Genomic DNA, 20,666 nt, shown 5'->3' with positions numbered 1-20,666 from the left:
GGGATTATCGGAGCCACACAGGAGTCCGTTTCTCTTCTTTAGGGATAGGACGCTGATCAAGAATCTGGCAACCATGAGTGATCTTTGGGGGTCATCATCAATTAGTAGATATCTCAGTTTGGCTTCAATCGTATCATCGGCAATTCCCTTAAGATATTGAGCAAGAAACTTGCTCCTGGCCGGTAAGTGAAAAGGACAGTCAAAAATTATGTGATGCAACGATTCCGGTGCCCCACAGTTACAATCACATAAGAGCGATATCTGTCCATTGGAGAATCTATTTCTCAGCACGTTCGATGGAAAGGTGTTGAATCTTGCCTTTACAAAGGCATATCTATGAGCTGAGGAAGTTAAAGAATTCAGACAGTTTGGGAGCCTTAAGAGGGGTAATAAACCAAGATTTAGAGGTGAGCAGGTACCATTGCCCAAGACCGTTTTCTGCTGCAAGTCCAAGAGCTGCAGGGTGGGCTTGAGAGCTTGCTTTCTGATTCACAGGAGTCTGATGCTGAGGATCCTAGGGAGGGTCCAAGTTTGTGGGGAGGGGGATTTCCCTCAACCTACTCTTCACGCCTTGCCTTCCTCTCCATTGCTCTTGGAATCTGCCTCTGACAATTCCACTGTGCCTACCTGCCACTCCCTTCACCTCTGGAGTTGTCAGATGCTGGGTCTAGCCTCATCTCTCCAGAGGGGGCTGCTCCACCTGTCCCGTCCACCCCTCGGGAAGCAGGGACACTTGCCCCATCACTCTTTTCCTAGAGACACCAACAGAGGCACAAACAGATGGAAGGGGGTTCAGCCTTTCACATGGGGTGCTAGATTGCTTGCTAACAAATGGAATTGCTTGCCATGCTAAATCGCCCACCCTGTTTCCTTATCATAGGACTGAAGGGGGGGTTGGATCAGCTTCTTCAGCTGAGTAGCCATGTCACCTGCTGTGCCTTTATCTGTGCCGCTAAGTATGTGTATTGCCTACTGTGCCTTTGAATAACACACTTGCATCTGTATCACAATAATCTGAGCATTAAAGCTTTTGGAAAAACAGGTCACCCAAGTCCACATTTGTCAGCAAGTGGAAGCCAAGACATCTTCCTCCTCATCTGACTAATCCCGTCAAGATATCTCCATGGTTTTCAGATCACCGGCAGCAACATTTCCTAAAAACTAGATTAAAATGGAAGGATATATAACAAAACTGGGCAGTATACAAAACAATTACAAATGTAGGAGTCCCACAAAGCTTGGATAAACATATATGTTCTTAAGAGGCATTTCAAGGTCATTAGAATATAATACCCAATCATCCAAAGCATCAATCCATGAGGTTAAAAGTACTTGATGCTGGGACTGGACCACAAGTTGAGCCTGAATGTAAATTGGGGGTGGGGCTCCTGGAAAACCAGAATGAGCTTGGGATGTCGGAAATCCACTGATGTGGGGAATAAAGAGCTACTCAGGTAGGGAGAGGCAGCACCAGTGGCAAGGAAGCTTGTCAGTCTCCATCTATAAAAAGATAGATGCCTAGAGAGAAGGGTTAAACATATTTAGAAGGGCTAAACATATATATTCACAAAAGCAAGAGTGGGAGACTTGTGGTTTCTTCAAGTGTTGTAGGACTCCAGTTCTCATCAGCCCCAGAGAGCATGGCCAGTATCAACTGTGATGAGAGTTGTAGATCAAAACCACATAGAGGACCACCTTACCCTGTAAGAATACAGATCTGAGAGGCTGAGAATACAGATTGAGAGGCTGCGTGAAACCTGCCTTTTGAGACCCTGCCTGAGGCAAAGTTTTTGAGCAGTGATAACCTTTTCTAGGAAACAGCTTTGTGTTGCTCTGTTTGGCAGCTGAAGAACAGGGATTAAAGGAATGTAGCCTTGCCTGAAGTATGTGTAGTTATCTCCTTCCACCTTTGCCTTGTGACTGGATTTGCCCACAATCCCATCAGAATTAAGTGCCCTGTGTTAAGAGGACAGAAGTTAGTTGAATGCCCGACACACCAAAGAAATCTGGACAATGTAAGGAATACTGCTGTTGTATAATGCGGCATGGATTAGCTCCAAAATGTACTAAAAGTACTATCCAGTGCTAGGTCCAACTCAAGAGTAAAACCATTGAAATTAATGAACATTACTAATTTAGGTTTATTAATTCAATGGGGATATCTTGAGTAGAACCTAATTGGATACAGCCCTGATGTAGAAAAGGGTGCTGACATAAAACAAGAAAAGCGTTCTCTTTTCCAAATGTTGAAAAATAATGTCTTTCGGGTTTTACACAAAGCTGTTTTTATGCGTTCCACCTACATACAAATCGTGCACATAAGCAGGGAGAGCAGATGAGTTTGCTAAACTCTGCCCTCCCCCCCCCCCCGCCACCATCTAACTCATGGAGGGTGAAAGACGGAAGCAGTGAGCCTCCCCTATGCATAGAGGCTCCCTGCATGATTCAGAACCCTCCATAGCAACTGGAATTGGGCACTGACTACTTGCTGCGGCCAGCGGATTTAATTTATGAATAACAACTCAAAACGAAGTACAGTAGTACCTCGGGTTACAGACGCTTCAGGGTACAGATGCTACAGGTTACAGAAATAGTACCTTGGGTTAAAAACTTTGCTTCAGGATGAGAACAGAAATCGCGCAGCAGCGACAGGAGGCCCCATTAGCTAAAGTGGTACGTCAGGTTAAGAACGGACCTTCAGAACGAATTAAGTTCCAAACCCGAGGTACCACTGTACAGGAGATTTTGGGTTGGCATAGTGCATTTTCTCCAACGAGCAACATCTCTGCTCATTGTGGCTTATCCATTACCTTGGATATCCTCCAACCCTTCTATTAAGTTGTTTATTCATACTCTCCTCTCTTCCTGTTCTGAAATGTGCCCTGCTCAACAAAGTGCTGATTACTTAAGTGTGTTGTTGCAAGCTCTCTGTATTAGGAGATGTAGAAAAGGAAAAGCTAATGGTTTGTTTGCAAACATTTGAATGTAGCTGGAGACAAGAAGATACCTGATAGATGTTTCAGGCACGGTGTGTGTGAAAACTTAAACCATTTCTCTGCTTGGTTGGCCCTAAACACCCTGATGGTTAATTTAAATGCTTGGAAGTTGCTCCTTCCCACCTAAGCTGCCACTTAGTTCCAAGTAAGAATGCATAGATGGCAGCCTAATTTGTCTGTACCTGCCTTCTTCAAAAATGCCTTCATCTCTGAGCAGTGTGTGATGACACAGCTGCAACATGAAACGTCGTTGCTTGCCCCTTAATGTTTGCTCCCTGTGGAAAAGCCCAGTGTGGCAGTTGGCATGCTTCGCTCTAGAATTCCTCAAACAAAATCAATATTTACCCAACAGTATTCTGTTAGTTAACATTTTAATCTCACACACCATGTGCATGCTTGTGAAGCAGAGGGGCAGCAATTTCTGCTCACACCACTAGGCATGACTGAGTGAATTAAACAGGGTTCTGTTCTCCGCCCCCCCCTAAGTTGTGCTATAGTCCTCATTCATGTCTAACCTCTTGCTAGGTGGCTTGCACAAGTTGCTGCCCATTTGTAGTGTACTGATAACACCTTTCAGGATTGTTGTGTGGAGGATTGCTGAATATATTGGTCAAGATCTTTGAACATTCTACAGCAGGGGTAGCTAACCTGGTGCCCTCCAGGTGTTGTTGGACTACATTTCCCATCATTCCCTGACCACTGGTCATGGTGACTAAGGTTGATGGAAACTGTCGTCCAACATCATCTAGAGGGCTACAGGTTAGCCACCTCTGTTGTAAAGAATGACATAAATGGTTTGTACATAGTGTTAACTTTTGGGAAAACATTCCTGGTGTGTTGTAGAATGCTGATAACTGCATCATTAGATCAATGTGAAAAAAACAATATTTCACACACACCAGAAATGTACAATTCAAATAAATAGTGAATACTGTCTACCTCGGTTCATTTTGCAGATGAGGCACAGGCAGTGGTGGTTGCCAATGTGAAAGCACTCACTTGACTGCCCATTGTTGTTGAGGTGCAAACACCCTGGCAGGAGCACTGATTTACACCACACCAGTCTCCCCACTGTACCCCCTTGCCACCTCCCAGTAAGCAAGTGATGGGAAGTCAGGTCAATGCCCCGCCAACTCCTACTGGGCATAGGTAAACTCTTTCAATATTGGACAAAAGATTAATGTTTTCTTTAGTAAAATGCCTGATATAATACGTGTGTGTGTGTGTCCTCATCCATGATGCAGAAGGAGACAGCCAACGTTCTTCTTATTCCTGTGATGCTCACTGAGCTTTTAATATGCTATGAAATGGCTAAATATCATCTACTTTCATTTCAGCAAACATGTGACATTGAGACTTTAAGGCCTGAAGCCAAAAGATACTTGAAGAAGTCAATAAAAATGGGGGAAAGGAATGGTCTCCATCTTCCTACAGAAGTACAAAATGTAAGTATGACATCCACAGATAGTAAAACAAGAACATTCCAAACAGTATGGTTTTTGAGTGATTGGTGGTTTTCTTAGACAAGAAGTCCCAACTGCCTTATCGGGGTTCCTGACCGTATGGGGCATTCAGGCTGACACGCTTCCACACTACCTTCAGAGCTTCACAGTAAACAATGGAAGAAGCATGCCCAGTGACAACGGAGGTGGCATGCCTTCCTCCATCCCTCTTCGATCCAAGCTGAATGCAGGAAGAAAGCTAGGATCACAGATACAGAAGTATGCACTTTAATTGACGGATTTAAACTATAGATACATGACTTGAGTAACTCAGGCTGATATATTGAAAGTGCTCTTTGTCCTTGGCAAATAAATTAGCATGTTAAAACTGTTGTGCTATTCTGTTTGTTTTTAATAAAGGTTATCCTTCTCCCATCTTTCTCTCCTATTAAGGAAATCAAGATGATAAAGCAGAAACTGAGCGAACTATGCATTGACTTCAGCAAAAACCTCAATGAAGATAATACATTCCTGATATTTTCTCAAGATGAACTTTGTGAGTGTGTGTGTGTACCAATTGCTGTTGAGAGGAGGTGTATGGATTTTTGTATTAATGCTATCAAATGATTAAGTGTTATGCTGCTAAGTCTTCCAGATATGTGTAAGCATTGTCTCAATCAGCCGTCCTCAATCAAGTACCCCACATACGTTTTGGATGCCCATATTGGCTGGGGCTGATGGGACTTGCAGTTGAAAACATCTGGAGAGCTCCAGGTTGGGAAAAGCTACCTCAGATACTTATCAGCTTCACCTGTCGAAAGTATAGTTAACACCTTGCTCTCATTTCCACTTCACTTGCAATGACCATTTCCCCACAGCTGTATATTGTTAGTTTCATATTTTATATCTTATTTGGGCCATTTCGGTGGATGGAAGAATGTTTTAACTCTAATTGCTTTTAGATGATGTAACTGTTTTTAGAATGTTTTTGTTGCTCATAGTGAATTAACATGTTTACTTCAGTTTATGCTGTTAACATGTATGTATGTATGTATGTACGTACGTGTGAATGTATAGACCAGGAGTGTGGGACCTGTGCCCCTTCAGATGCAGCTAGACTAAAACTCCCATCATCACTGACAATTGGCCATGCTGATGGGAGTGGGAGTTCAAAAGATTTAGAAGGCTACAAGTTCGTTAGGCAGCTAATAATGGAAACCGTAGGGTTGTAATTTTAAAAATGCATGTTGACAGTAGAAATCAGCCGGGTAATTAAACAGTTGTGACAATTGCTATGTCAAACATTTGTTGTATTGTTAAAGAAAATGTCTGAAAAGTATACTTTTTCCTATATCCCGTATTCCTCAGGTGCCCTTCCTGATGATTTCATCAGTAGTTTGGAGAAGACTGAAACAGACAGATATAAAGTTACCTTAAAATATCCACACTATTTTCCTGTTATGAAGAAGTGCAGTGTTCCAGACACCAGAAGAAGAATGGAAGCTTCTTTTAACTCCAGGTGTAAAGAGGTATGAGAGATTTGTCCCACCCATACCAAAGTGAGATAAAATATAGGAACAATATGACTGATCCATGGCCACCTGGCTTGGTGGACTCAAAATGAGTTTTTGTTTTCTCACGATAGTAGCCTATATTATCCACAGCTGGAGAGGGGAACTTGTGGCCTTACAGATGTTGTTGGATTCCAGCTCCCATCAGCCCCAGCCAGCAAGGCAGGGGAGATAGGAGATGGAGTCCAGTGACATCCAGACTGCCACAGAGTCCCCATTTCTCTTCCATAGTGCATTGGGAAATGAATGAGTACAGAAAATTCACTTTTTTTAAAAAAGTGGCAATCTTTAAATTCTACATATTCACAAAAATTAAAAATAAATAAATCCTAACTTCCATTGCCTATATGGGTTGCTCATTTAACAACTAGAGTTTTAGTACTGATGTATACCAAGAAGTACACAAAGGCAAGTTAAGCTTGTTAAATGCTTTGGAGACCTCGGTGATTAAAGATGCATCTGAGCACAAATTCAGAAATGAGTTAGCAGAAAAAAAACATGGACTTACATGTTTTAAAGAAGGTGAATAATTGTCAAAAGAAATTAATAATGCCATAATGAGACATTGGTTGTTGTGTCTTACATTTATAAATAATTTGTTGACAAGTTTCAGAATTAAGATAACCATTCCAGGAACTGAGTAGCGTAAAATTGGCCTAATTCAAAGGACAGCATGTGAAAGTGCTAGATTTGTTTCACTTTTCTTTTGAACTTTTCTGAAAACTATTAAAAAACCCAATTATGTGATCAAATAAGCAGTGGATCCCTAAGAGCAAAGAGAAAGCTTATGTACGTATCAAAATAATACATATAAATTGATAATACTATAATAATAATACATATAAAGCTGCCTTACCTTGAGTGGGACCATTACAGTAGTCTGTCTAGTTCAGTACTAGATCTCAGGCAGAGGTCTTTTCCATTTCTCCTCCATGAGATCCTATTAAATGGATATTCCAGGGACTGAATCTGGAAACTTTCACATGTAAAATGCATGTTCCACCAATGAGCTACAGCCCTTCCTGAATTAAAGCATATGTAAATTGTGGATACTTGGCTACAAAACATAAGGAAACTTTTTAAAAACAAACATATATATTTTTAGCGTGTTGGCGTTCTCAAAGGTTTGACGCATATTTTGTTCAAAATGTATGCAATTGCTGTCAAAAGTACAGTGGTACCTCAGTTAAGTACTTAATTCATTCCAGAGGTCCGTTCTTAACCTGAAACTGTTCTTAACCTGAAGCACCACTTTAGCTAATGGGGCCTCCCGCAGTTGCTGCACCGCCGGAGCACAATTTCTGTTCTCATCCTGAAGCAAAGTTCTTAACCTGAAGTACTATTTCTGGATTAGTGGAGTCTGTAACCTGAAGTGTACGTAACCTGAAGCGTATGTAACCTGAGGGACCACTGTACATTTTATTCTTTGCATTGTATGAAATAGCTTAAAGCCTTAATTTTTATTTCCCTAGGAAAATGTTAGCATTCTTCAACAGCTGCTTCCTTTGAGGGCAAAATTAGCGGGAATTATGGGATACAACACACACGCCAATTTTGTTCTTGAGCTGAACACTGCACAGATCACAGACAATGTTACAGCGTTCTTAGGTTTGTTTTTATTTATATATGCAAAAGTATCAAACGTAGTACTTGAATCATGGGGTAAAATTTATTGTGAAAATTTACTGGGGGTAGGCAAAGAAAAGGATCTGATCAAGTATTTTCAGCATCTTATTTTCTACTCAAAACTCTATCTAACTTTCATTTTCTCTGCATATATATTTGGAGAGTATAAGAGAATGAGTGTGATTTATGAGATTTAAGAGGACTTCTATAACATTACCTAGCACTTGCTTAACCATTTATTAGTCATAAATAGAAGTAAGCCAAGCAGTCAAGAGTACCTAGTTAACATCCCTAAATTTTATAAATCTGTCTGGTGCAAAAAAGAAAAGTGGATAATCTAACCCACCCAGTTGCAAATAGGTAGGTGTTTTATTGGGTTGGAACAAGTCCATATCTGTCTGTCTCATTATCTACAGGCTATGGAAACAGATATTCCCTAATGACACCAATCCAGATGATTAGGATCTGTTAGGAACTAACTTGCAGGAAATACAGTTGTTGTTTTTAATGGAGTTGCTCCTCTAGTAAATGCTATGCCAGCCTTTAATTAAGAAGAAATTACTTGGGTATTAAGCATTCAGTAGGAATTAACTAGACAGTGTTCTAAAACAGGGGCTTATTGATATATCACATCAGTATTGGTCACATATAGTTAACTGCATTTGATGTTTGTTCTTGGCCTTCTGTTTCTGTTTGACCAAATAGAGCTAAGAATGAAATGGTTATAAAAATGTAACTGCTGCAGTAATGTAAGAAAATAAGAGCCCTGCTAGATCAAATCAAAGGCTTATCTAGTCCAGAGGTCTATAGACAACCAAATGCCACTGGGAGCCCTTGAGATGAAGACAAACAAGCTGGCAAAAGTAATTGTAATTGTTTCTCTTTTCAGATGACCTAAGCAATAAGCTGAAGCTTTTGGGTGAGGCTGAGAGAGCGTTTATTCTAAACCTTAAGAAAAAGGAGTGTGAAGAAGCAGGGTTTGAATACGATGGCAGGATTAATGCATGGGACCTTCATTATTACATGAATCAGACAGAGGAGCTCAAATACTCTGTGGATCAAGAAAAGCTGAAGGAGTATTTTCCCATTGAAGCCATCACAGAAGGATTACTGAATATTTACCAGCAGCTGCTTGGACTTGTATTTGAACAAGTGGATGGTGCTCACGTTTGGCATGAGAGTGTCACACTTTACACCGTAAAAGACAGCTCAACAGGTGAAGTTTTAGGGCAGTTCTACTTGGACCTGTACCCAAGGTAACGTTATGATTAGTGGTGGCGGCTTTTCTTAATGGCATATATATATAGCTCTTCTTTCAAGGATTTCAGCATGGTGCATGTGGGGTATCTCACCTCCCTATTTTTATCTTCTTCATGACACTGTGAGGTAGTTTAGGCTGAGAGAGCATCACTGGCCAAAGCTCACTCAGTAAGCTCCTCTCTAACTGTGTCTTCCCCAACACAGTGCCCTCCAGATGTTGTTAAAACTACAACTCTCAGCATGGCTAACGGTCAGGGATGGTGGGAGTTCCTCCAAAACACATGAAAAGCACCAGGTTTGACAAGGCTGCTCTGATCACTATATTTCACTGGTTCTCTTAATGAAATTTTTATTTACCATAAAAAGTGTTCTCTAGTTAATCAGTCAGCATATGTTTACACTTTAAAATTTAGTTTTAATGCAGGTAGTTAATAAAAAATAACAGATGGCAAGGACCATCTTATAACAGACATTTCCCTTATCTTTTACATTGGAAAAAAGCCTCTTCTAAAGGGGCTGTTGCAATGTATGTGTATATCAACTAACTACAAAGAAAAGTATGTTTATTTCTTTAGAGCAGTAGAGTTGGCTCCAAACTTAGTCATTCTTTAGAGTAAGGTAAAGGTAAAGGGACCCCTGATCATTAGGTCCAGTCATGACCGACTCTGGGGTTGCGGTGCTCATCTCGCTTTATTGGCCGAGGGAGCCGGCGTACAGCTTCTGGGTCATGTGGCCAGCATGACTAAGCCACTTCTGGTGAACCAGAGCAGCACACAGAAACGCCGTTTACCTTCCCGCCAGAGCGGTACCTATTTATCTACTTGCACTTTGATGTGCCTTTGAACTGCTAGGTTGGCAGGAGCAGGGACTGAGCAACGGGAGCTCACCCCATCACAGAGATTTGAACCGCCGACCTTCTGATCGGCAAGCCCTAGGCTCCGTGGTTTAACCCACAGCGCCACCCGTGTCCCTATTCTTTAGAGTAGCTCTGCTGAAATCTGTGGAACTACTTGTAAGAATGTCTGAGCTCAGAGCCAACCCACTTCTCCGCTCATGTGCAGATGCAATTAATTTATTAATACACTAGGATTTCTTGAATCAGTGACAGCCTTGGTAAAACTCATTATTTTTAGAAGATTATAGTGTGGCTGATCACATCTGGCTATTTGCGGATGGAAAGCTGAGAGCCTGGCTAAGATTTGTGCCATTCCTTGTGGATGCTCACAGTTTCCCCCCAAAGGAATAACTCTGGAAACTGTTGTTGTCTTTGGCGTTCATATATTTAGCGATGACCTCTTTTAACACTGCTTCCTGCTAAATGCTACTGGAATTCAAGGACACAGGGCAGATCCTAATGCAACTATGACTGCCAAGTGCTGCCAAAGTTAGTTTGTTTTGTATTTCCAATGTCCCTTTATGGCACGTGCCTCAAAGCTTAAGGTGTTTTGCATCCCTTAGTCTATGAAACTGAACACTTCGACGGGATTAACTTCTAAACCTCCTCAGGCAGCCCTTATAGCTTGGCTGTAGAACAGAAAACCAGGTGCTGTTGGCTGATGAACCTGCCAAGCCAACATATCTAAATTGATATAGTGCCCAGTGGTTTCACTATGCTTTGAGGGATTGCTTGTTTTTATTCCCATGTCATTCATTTCTAAGCATAGTTTCCTCAAAAAGGAGAAGGAATAATGTTTAGTAGGAAATCACTGCACTTAAGTTTTCTTCCCCATCAGGGCTGTGGCTTACTTTCACCACAATGTCAAATCATGGCTTGGTAATAGAGAACATCTCTGTGGTATCTGCAACCTTTGCTTCTGCTCTGTCACCTGGTTCACACACAATGCTAAGCCAAACCAAACCAAACCAAACCAAACCAAACCATGAACAAGCAAACATGCAGGTTCTCAATAAAGGATTGTGGCTGCTTTGCTCTTCCTCTGGTCCTGCTGCCATGGGCTAAGCACCCCATCTTTTTAGAAGATATTCCAAGAAAGAATAACTGCACCCCGAAGGTGTAAAGGTAAAGGACCCCTGACCATTAGGTCCAGTCGTGGCCGACTCTGGGGTTGCGGCGCTCATCTCGCTTTATTGGCCGAGGGAGCCGGCGTACAGCTTCCGGGTCATGTGGCCAGCATAACTAAGCCACTTCTGGCGAACCAGAGCAGCACACAGAAACACCGTTTACCTTCCCACTGGAGCGGTGCCTATTTATCTACTTGCACTTTGACGTGCTTTCGAACTGCTAGGTTGGCAGGAGCCACGGGAGCTCACCCCGTCGCGGGGATTCGAACCGCCGACCTCCTGATCAGCAAGTCCTAGGCTCTGTGGTTTAACCCACAGCGCCACCCGCATCCCCGAAGGTGTATTGAGAACCAAATGTTTCTTACCAAGACATTCATATCCACTTCCCTTGTGTAATGGCATACAAATGATGTAACTCCTAGAAATGCCTGACACTCAAGTAAAAGGATAAAGGAGGGGGAATATGAGGGCAAAAAACAATAGGCTCCAGAAATTATAATGTGGTAAAACATAACTGATGGTCTGCAAAAGGTGTTGAGGGGAACCTCGTTGCAACTGTGATAGTCAGGAGCATTATGGAGTTTAGTGCCATGCATTATTGTTTGCACTTGGCTTCACAGTTCCAAAGGATAACATAATTAGATTCCATTCCTGAAATCTTTTTAAACATTAAAAGGAAAGGCTAATGCTTCAGGGAGTAAGATCTGTCCTTTTACATGACTAAGGATAGCTTACAGTAAAACTGACACAAGGAAGCAGTCAAAAATTTCCCTCGTGGTATCATGTCAATTTCAGGAAAGATAGAAAAAAAATATTTTATGTGCTTATATTCATAGAGCTGCTGATGCTGTTGTTTGGATTCCAAGTATGGTGGATATATATATATATATATATATACACACGGAAATGTGAAATGCTTTCTTGTTAATAGCTGTTCCAAGAAAAGGATGTTGTTCTCTAATATTGGTAAGCAATGCCAAATGATTCACTTTTTCATTGTGGTAGTTTACTAAACATGCTTTTGGCCTATTTCTTACTCAGAGAAGGAAAGTATGGTCACGCGGCATGCTTTGGACTCCAGCCTGGCTGCCTCCTCTCTGATGGCAGCCGAATGATGTCAGTAGCAGCCTTGGTAACCAACTTCACAAAGCCAACACTAGATCGCCCATCACTGCTGCGACATGATGAGGTGAAAACCTACTTCCATGAGTTTGGACATGTAATGCACCAGATATGTGCACAGGTTAGTGGCTGCCTTGTTCCTCAGACAAAATAGTAAATCTTCTAGTCTGGTTCTGTGAATGTGATCTTCCATTTTGAAAGAAGACAACAGATCAAAGAGCTGCATGTCAACTTCCCCCCAACTGAAAATAGAAAACTTTTATTTCAAATAATTCAGAATTAATGGTAAATTTGGATGGGCTCCTCATTTACTTAGAAATATTTCCCATTTATAAAGTTTCTTTGTATATTTCTGATTAAAAGCAATCCTTGGTAAATCCTGATCCCATGAATCTCAAGGGCAGGCTTGCTAATTGACTTTAGCAGAGGTGCCATCCCATCCCTGATGACTCCGGTCATTAGGAAAAAAATCTGCTTGTACCTGTGGAACCACATCTTCAGTTCTGATTCTTTATTGCTCTAGAGTGCTACAGTGGGCCACTTCAGATAGAGAGACTGATTTGCCTCTGTGTATAGATCTGGCGAACAAGCTCCAATTCCACTGGCCTCACACATCTCAGTTATGGCCCATGTGTATAGGTCAAAATTGCTCAGTCATTCCCTATTTTCTGGGTGTTGACTGTGCGATGTTGGCCTGTGCAGGTAATATTTTATTCATGTATAAGAACCAATGTGGTGTAGTGCTTATTAGGACCTGGGAAAGCAAAGTTCAAATCACCACTCAGCCATGAAGCTCCCTGGGTGACTTTAGGCTAGTCTTCATCTCCTGGCTAAACCCACTGCACAGGGTTTAGGATAAAATGATAAGGGAGGATGGTAGACTATTAATAATAATTAGGCTGTAACTTGGACGCACTGTCCCCATGCATAAGGGCTGGATTAGCCTTCTTGTGTGTTGTCTGAACCATTCCAGAATGTTGGAAGAATGGGGTACAGTGTTTGTATAAACCTATATGTGCATATATAAAAATCTTTTGCAAAATCGACTGTAATTTAATATGCCAGTGTGGTGTAGTGGTTAAGAGCGGTAGATTCGTAATCTGGGGAACCGGGTTCGCGTCTCCGCTCCTCCACATGCAGCTGCTGGGTGACCTTGGACTAGTCACACTTCTTTGAAGTCTCTCAGCCCCACTCACCTCACAGAGTGTTTGTTGTGGGGGAGAAAGGGAAAGGAGAATGTTAGCCGCTTTGAGACTCCTTAAAGGGAGTGAAAGGTGGGATATCAAATCCAAACTCTTCTTCTTCTATGTATGTACACTCATTGGTTTATATTTGTTCTCCTCTTTCATAGACTGACTTTGCTCGGTTTAGTGGAACTAATGTGGAAACAGACTTTGTAGAGGTACCTTCACAAATGTTTGAGAACTGGGTTTGGGAAAAAGAACCTCTACAAGAAATGTCAAGGCACTATAAAGATGGCAGCCACGTCCCAGATGATCTCGTTGAAAAACTGGTAGCTTCTAGGCTAGCCAACACAGGTATTCCCTTCTCTCTGTGTTTCCTTCCCATCCTCTCTCTCTCTCTTGCTGTAGTTTTACTTTATGTGTGAGAAAAAGCATCCTTGACATATTCTGAGTGAAAGAATGTCATAAAATGACAACTGAAAGGACAGGCAAGGAAGTGTGGATGAGCTGCACTGCACTGAGCTCCTTCGGCCATGGCCCTCCCCCTCTTAGTTTCTTTTTATAATATTCTTTCACTCAATGATGCTCAGGTTTCTTCCAGCTCATAACACATTAACTCCCCCCCCCCTTAATTGATATTCTTCACTTTGTAAATGTTTTTATGGACCCTGTTTAGTTTTAGTTGGAAAGATGGGGGGGGGGGACAAGGGGAACTGCACAAGCCTCAAGCCTACTCTATTCATCTCCCCACCCCAGATATAATCTAGGATATCAGGTAAAGAGGACCCATGTCTTACAAGCAATTTGTCCTGTATTTAGTATGCATCCTATTAAAATGTAAATTTACCACATGTTATTTTTTTATTGTTTGTTCAGTTCTTTCAATTTAAAGTGGATAATGATATTTCCTCTGTATAATTCTACTCAACTATAAGTATTTGGTAATCTGTTTCTTTCTTATGCTCCTTTCCTAGGCTGGAATTTACAGCATTTGCATCTTAACAAACCTCTCTTGCCCTTTTCTTGCCGATTAGTTGAAAATTGTGTTTTGATCCTCTTCTTTATCTAGGTCTTCTGACACTTCGTCAGATTGTGTTGAGCAAGGTTGATCAGTCTGTCCATACAATATCTTCTGCTGATCCTGCTAAGGAATATGCCAAGTACTGTGATGAAATTTTAGGAATACCTGCAACCCCAGGTATGAAAACCTGAAACTTCTATTTTACTTTATAAACTCTCTGTACACACCATGTTACTTTTTTTGAACACCAGCTTTAAAAACAACAAACGGTTACAACATTCTTTTTTAGGAATGATGGATGTTTTGCTTGATTTTTTTATTTTGCCACCTTAGGTTTCTTTGGGAAGAAGATCAGGGTAAACAAACCTAATAAATAATAATTATTTTTTTATTCTTTCCCCTAACACAGAAAACCTAGATACATAGGGTTGAATCCAGGATTCTGTGAGCAGAGTTCTGCTTATTAAACAGGGTTTCTTTGGTGTTGGCTCCTCCTGCATCTCCTAAAATGTGCCCCAAAGGTTGTGGGGGGGGGGGGTCACCTGGAACAGTGTGGGAGATGGCACAGGGAATTACAGTGGGAAGGAAGAAATTGACAAAAATAGCCTCCCCTCTGTTGAATTCTCCTTCAGATCAAATGCCTTAGTATGAACAGGTCAGGCCAATGAACTCAAAGGACAGCAAAGTGTTATACCTCTTCTCTCCACCACAGCCAGCATTCTGTCTCCCTTTTCTCTTGTTAGAGTCAAGCAAGAAGAGAGGGACTTAGGCAGTCTCCCATCTGACTGTGCACTGCACAGTACCCTGTTCACAGTGATGAGAGTTGAGGATCACTACCAAAGTTTGGAGACAGCACCTCGTATCCTAGGGCAGTTTTGGGGACTCCAGTAGGGCATGCTAGCATGGATACCTGCCCCAGGCTGTCCTCCAGCCAAGCACCTGGGTCTGAGAGCCGCCATTTTAATTTATTTCAGTGCTCCAGATTGACACTACGTCAGGCATTCTGGGGTGGCTCTTGCGTGCCCTTGAAGCACACCCTCACTTTTCTCGTCAGGTGTACTCTATCCACTCTACCTCACTCAGAACACTGGCAGGTGGCAGAAGAGGCTGGCTCCCCAGGGAGAGGTTCAGCATGGTCTAGAGTACTGTCTTTCATGTACATGATATTTGCTTGTTATATCTGTGGATCCTCTAAGGTGTTCTCATGTATGTGGAGTTCTCCCATGATTTGGCTAGGCCAGATCTGCTTGACTTCGGAGATGTACAGTGGTGCCCCGCAAGACGAATGCCTCGCAAGATGGAAAACCTGCTAGACGAAAGGGTTTTCCGTTTTGGAGGTGCTTCGCAAAACGAATTTCCTATGGGCTTGCTTTGCAAGACGAAAATGTCTTGCGAGTTCCTGCGGGTTTTTCCCCCTCCCCCCTTTTTCTAAGCCGCTAAGCCGCTTATCAGCTGATCCGCTAAGCCGCTAAACAGCTGATCCGCTAAGCCGCTTATCAGCTAAGCCACTAAGCCGCTTAACAGCTGATCCGCTAAGCCGCTTAACAGCTGATCCGCTAAGCCGCTTATCAGCTGATCCGCTAAGCCCCTAAGCCCCTAAGTCGCTAAGCCGCTAATGGGCTTGCTTCGCAAGACGAAAAAACCGCAAGACGAAGAGACTCGCAGAACGGATTCTTTTCGTCTTGTGAGGCACCACTGTGACTATATCAGATGCTCTTCTCTGAAACATTCTGTCTAAAGCCTGAATGTTTTATCAGTGTCTCCCATGTTCCCTTTTCTTACACTGCTTTTAAAGGTACAAATATGCCAGCTACCTTTGGACACCTGGCGGGGGGCTACGATGCCCAGTACTATGGCTACCTGTGGAGTGAAGTTTTCTCAATGGATATTTTTTACAATTGCTTTAAGAGAGAAGGAATAATGAATCCAAAGGTATGGAAACTTCCTTTATGATGCCTGCTATAAAGTTCAATCAGTTCAAGGACTTTCTGTAGTCTCAAAAATATGGTTTACTAGAAAGGGTATAACTGGGAAGTTTGAATTCACAGGCTTTTCTACTCCTCCATGAGAGGTCCAGAAGGTGGCAACACGAGAACAGGCCTTTTCTGCAGTGGCTCCGCATCTGTGGAATGCTCTCCCCAGGGAGGCCCATCTGGCGCCTTCATTATTCACCTTTAGGCACCAGGCGTAAACGTACCTCTTCTCCCAGGTCTTTGGCTGATTGACATACAATGCCTTTTTCTAATCCAACATAATAATGGGAGTAAATGTTGTTTCTTCAGTTCCCATTTTGAAAACCTGCTGTATAGAATAAAAACATGGAATTAAAAAGAGTACTGAAAAAAAACACCATAACATTTGCAGAAGGTTTTGCGTCTTAAATGAACAGACAAATGTGAAACAAAAAATGGCAAGCAAAAACAATGGAGATCAAAGAGCAAGTTAGAATATATTAGAATAGGCACGTGAAAATAGATACGCCTTGAGGCAGCTCTGGAAGTGTAGGAGGGGCTGGATCCTACTAATGTCAGGGGGCAGTGAATTCCAAAGATAAGGCACCGCCAAAGAAAGCAGACAGCAGCATGAGACATCAGATGCAGTTTTTGGTCTGACTGGGAGACGGGCACCAGAAGAGCTCAGAGGCATACAGAAAGACAGACAATAAGCAGTAGCAGCAAGCATTCAAAAATAAGATGCTGAAATGAATTTAATGGAGGAAAGCGAGTGCATAGGAAGGCAAAAAAGATATTTACAAAAGGAAGCAATGCCCAAAGAGCTGCAAAGAATGAATATCAGTGATTTTAGCAAAGGGAAAAAATAACAAAAAGGGCAATGTAATAATCAAGTCTGCTTCTGCATAGCTGCAGTCTAGCATTACAGTACTGTGGTCTGCTAGTTCATACACAACTGTACTGTTTCATTCTACAGTGGTACCTCAGGTTACGTACTTAATTCATTCCGGAGGTCCGTACTTAACCTGAAACTGTTCTTAACCTGAAGCACCACTTTAGTTAATGGGGCCTCCTGCTGCTGCTGCTGTGCCGCCGGAACCCGATTTCTGTTCTCATCCTGAAGCAAAGTTCTTAACCTGAAGCACTATTTCTGGGTTAGTGGAGTCTGTAACCTGAAGCATATGTAACCTGAGGTACCACTGTATTCACTGTGTGGGTCCTTCTAGTAACATGGAAGCTTATATATATCATTAATGGATGCCTCCAGGAATATTCAGCATTGGAAAGGGCCAATCTTAGTAGGCATTAGAAATCACAACATGGCAAGGGTCCTCACTTGTGGATGAGTTAACATGTAGACAAACCCTTATACTAGGATCAGTGGTAAGTGGAAGAACATTTTTAGACCTGTGTGCAGTGACAGTCACAGGTGGTAGTTCTGCTGCGCTCAAGGTATTTGGGGGTGGCAGCCTGGTAGAGGGAATTATTTGTGGCAACTCCTACATTCTGGAATTCCCTCCCCGCAGAGGTGTGTGTAGAACCTTAATTGTATAGTTCCTGCTATATGCTAAATATGCACCTCATTGGCATTCACCTGAGATGTATATTGTCAAGACCCACCCTATTCCTGTGTTTGCGATTTATTTTAAACTGGTTTTAAATATTGTTCCCTATTGGGGATGGGGCACACTGCCATTGAAGTTTCAGCCCTGTCCTTTGACCAATGATGTCAGCTGATGGGCCAGTGGGCGTGGCTTGAGGGAAAAACGCCAGATATGCTTCTTTGCTCACTTCAGGTTCTGTAAACATTTAAAAAAATGGTTTTCTGGTTGTATGATAACTAATGACTTTTGGAATCCCCAGGAGGTCCATGTCAATCACACTGAGGAGTGACATTGGAGAGGCAGAGAGCAGATCAGCTTGTGATAAAACAAAAATAAGTCATATCAGCTGCATGCCAAGACCACACGCTGCTTCCATTCTGCACAGGCTTCCTTTGTCTCTATTTATTGTAGAATTAGAAAGTTCACATAAACATGAAATGTCAACCTACCAATTTTATTTTATTTTAGGCTGGAATGAAATACCGAAACCTGATCCTGAAGCCTGGAGGCTCATTAGATGGAATGGACATGCTCCAAAACTTTTTAGGTCGCAAGCCAAACCAAAAAGCCTTTTTATTGAGTAAAGGATTATATACTTAATAAAACTATGGTCTCCTTGTAATCAGATGTCACCTGGGGGAATTAGTCTTGAAATGCCTGTTGGTTTCATGTCCTGAAAGGTGAAAGCACAAGAGTTTCTCATCAGCAAAGATCTAATTCTTTTTTCTAATGTTTTTATTACTGCTTTTCAAAGTTCATAATTCTCACTGTCGCCTCAAAATCCACACTAATTTTTGTAATGTACTTTACTGAAACTCTTGCTTTTTTAATTAGTAAATTATATGTGGAATGTGATGAAGTCATAAAATGAAAACAACATTGTTGTATTTTTTTTAATCAGGTACAGGTGTTGAATAAATACAACCTAAATATTTTTGTGTGGATTTTTCATATTGAACAACAATGAAGTGAAAGTCGTAAACGTTTCTTCTATTCATCTCTTCCCTACCCCATACATACCCCTTCCACTGTGTTAAAAGAATAGGAGTATCCATGTTTTACCAGCAGAGCTGCTATAAATTAGGGAAAAGTGAGAGTAGGTAGATCAGGGAAACGGAGTAAAAGGCTTAGCTCTCCTCCCTATTGCCACTTTTCTGATCTTCCAAGTAGCTGTGTGGGGCTATTAATTGGTGGAGGGGGAAGCAACAGGAATACTGATTATGGATCTCCTGTATCATGCATGGGAGTTAATATGGGACCCGAGAGCTAAAAAAATAACATCCACAGCTCAGCCAAGACTTCTCCCTGTTTCTGTGAAAAGATGGATGTCTGGTAATAAGAACTGAGCTGTGGTCCATTTCTGGAATGCATAAGTTTCTGAATAAGTAACATATGGAGCATCATGAGTGAATTTTCCTCCTTTAAATCTGCTGGCAAGAAACTTCCACAGGAGGGAGACCTTTCTCTGAACAGAGAGGTTGTAGCAGAGGCTGCCACTTAGATATTCAAGATGTGGGGCAGCAGGGAACAAATATTACATAAAATTTGGGAGGCTAATATTTGCAGCTTTGATTTTCATTTTTGTTTTTTAAGCCAAGGAGGCTGCTGTGGATACCCTGCGGTTGGAACGCTAGTGAAACCGAAATGAACAGCAGGTTATCTGCAATATTACTTAGCCTGTGATCTCAAGAGCATCTTTGTAGCTTGCATTAAATGATCAGTGAATCAATGAGACTTTAATTCTGATCACATTTGTTTGGGAGTAAGAGTACTTATCCATTACTTAGGAGTTGCAGGTTTGTACACTTTTCCATTAGCCCCCAAAAGGATCAAGTGCTGCATAGCTTAGGTATAGCCTATTACCATCCGTGTCTACAGAGAAGCTGCAAAAACCTCATTTTCTCCTGTTCATTTTCATAAAACAGCCAATTAAAGGTAGCTATGCATGATCTCTTATTAGGACAAACTGAAAACTTATAAAAGTAACGAGCAAGCTTTCAAGTCTCCCAAACAATTATGCAGTAAAAAAAATTCCTCCCCCTTCCCAGCCATTCTTACCTTATTTTTACTTGTTGTTTCTTTTTAGCACAATGGGACTTGTTTCTGAGTAAACATGAATAGGGTTCAATTTCTACTGATAGTGTGTAAAGTTCTTTGTGGTCTTTCCTCCCCATAATAATGGGTAAAATATATGGCTGTGCTTGCAACATCAGTTAATTAATTTTATCTTTATGGAAAAATCTAATCTGCCAAGTTTGCAAATAATATATTTTCATATCAAAGTCAGCTGAATAGATGTCACCCAACCGTTTCTTGCAATCAATATTCTTGTTTCAGTGTCTGCAAATACTAGTTGCTTCCTTTATCAAGGTGATGTCCAAAAGAAGGTCAAGAAATTGATTAAGAACTTATGCAATCAATTAACTAAAAAGAAAAGGAATAAGAAGCTTTATAAAACCAGAGAAAGGTTCCCTACCCACTGGAACAGCATAAAAGAGCCTTTGTAGTCTAATTGTTCTCTGCATGAGGAAAAAGAAACAGGAGACACTACTGTGGTGACCTCTATTTAACTGCCAGTTGGTGTGGGCTTCCCATGTATCTATATGTAAATATTCAGTAGATATCATATGAGCGCATCTTTGCTTTCTAGAACCACCTTTACAGAAACATTGAGTTGTATTCCAGGATAGTAATCTGCATATTCAAGGGCATATGCAGATATGGGCTGCCTGCTTCTCACAGTCACTAATTGTAGGATAAAAGTAATTTTAAAGACTGTTTAGACAGGGGAAACATGAGACTAATCCGGACACTAGGATTACCAGGAATGGTGACTGGTTTAATCTGCACCCCCAAATATCCCAGG

At 41.6% G+C, this 20,666-nt stretch overlaps 1 protein-coding gene and 1 long non-coding RNA gene across 5 annotated transcripts in view; one reads left to right on the top strand and one right to left on the bottom strand.

Annotated features, from left to right (window-relative positions):
- The window catches only part of NLN (neurolysin), a 33,672-nt gene extending 14,938 nt beyond the window's left edge, over positions 1-18,734 (top strand). For all 3 annotated transcript variants that reach the window (XM_079995448.1, XM_079995450.1, XM_079995449.1), the window contains exons 4-13: positions 4,334-4,441; positions 4,892-4,994; positions 5,807-5,967; positions 7,482-7,617; positions 8,525-8,891; positions 11,959-12,160; positions 13,391-13,577; positions 14,293-14,421; positions 16,040-16,176; positions 18,269-18,734. In XM_079995448.1, the coding sequence (XP_079851574.1) occupies positions 4,334-4,441; positions 4,892-4,994; positions 5,807-5,967; positions 7,482-7,617; positions 8,525-8,891; positions 11,959-12,160; positions 13,391-13,577; positions 14,293-14,421; positions 16,040-16,176; positions 18,269-18,400 (1,662 nt within the window). In that variant the 3' untranslated portion in view covers positions 18,401-18,734. The remainder of the gene's footprint in view (positions 1-4,333; positions 4,442-4,891; positions 4,995-5,806; positions 5,968-7,481; positions 7,618-8,524; positions 8,892-11,958; positions 12,161-13,390; positions 13,578-14,292; positions 14,422-16,039; positions 16,177-18,268) is intronic.
- LOC307226856 overlaps positions 4,448-20,666 on the bottom strand; it is a 51,521-nt gene continuing 35,302 nt past the window's right edge. The window contains exons 4-6 of one of the 2 annotated variants that reach the window (XR_013843598.1): positions 16,442-16,542; positions 6,866-7,031; positions 4,448-4,697 (exon numbers count right to left, since the gene is read on the bottom strand). This is a non-coding gene — a long non-coding RNA (uncharacterized lncRNA). Of the gene's footprint in view, positions 4,698-6,865; positions 7,032-16,184; positions 16,543-20,666 lie in introns of those variants that run through there. The other variant, XR_013843599.1, reaches the window with a different exon arrangement.

The sequence above is a fragment of the Podarcis cretensis genome (genome assembly GCF_951804945.1).
Source record: "Podarcis cretensis genome assembly, chromosome: 11".
Lineage (NCBI taxonomy): Eukaryota > Metazoa > Chordata > Lepidosauria > Squamata > Lacertidae > Podarcis > Podarcis cretensis.
This window is presented reverse-complemented; position numbering and strand designations above follow the sequence as displayed.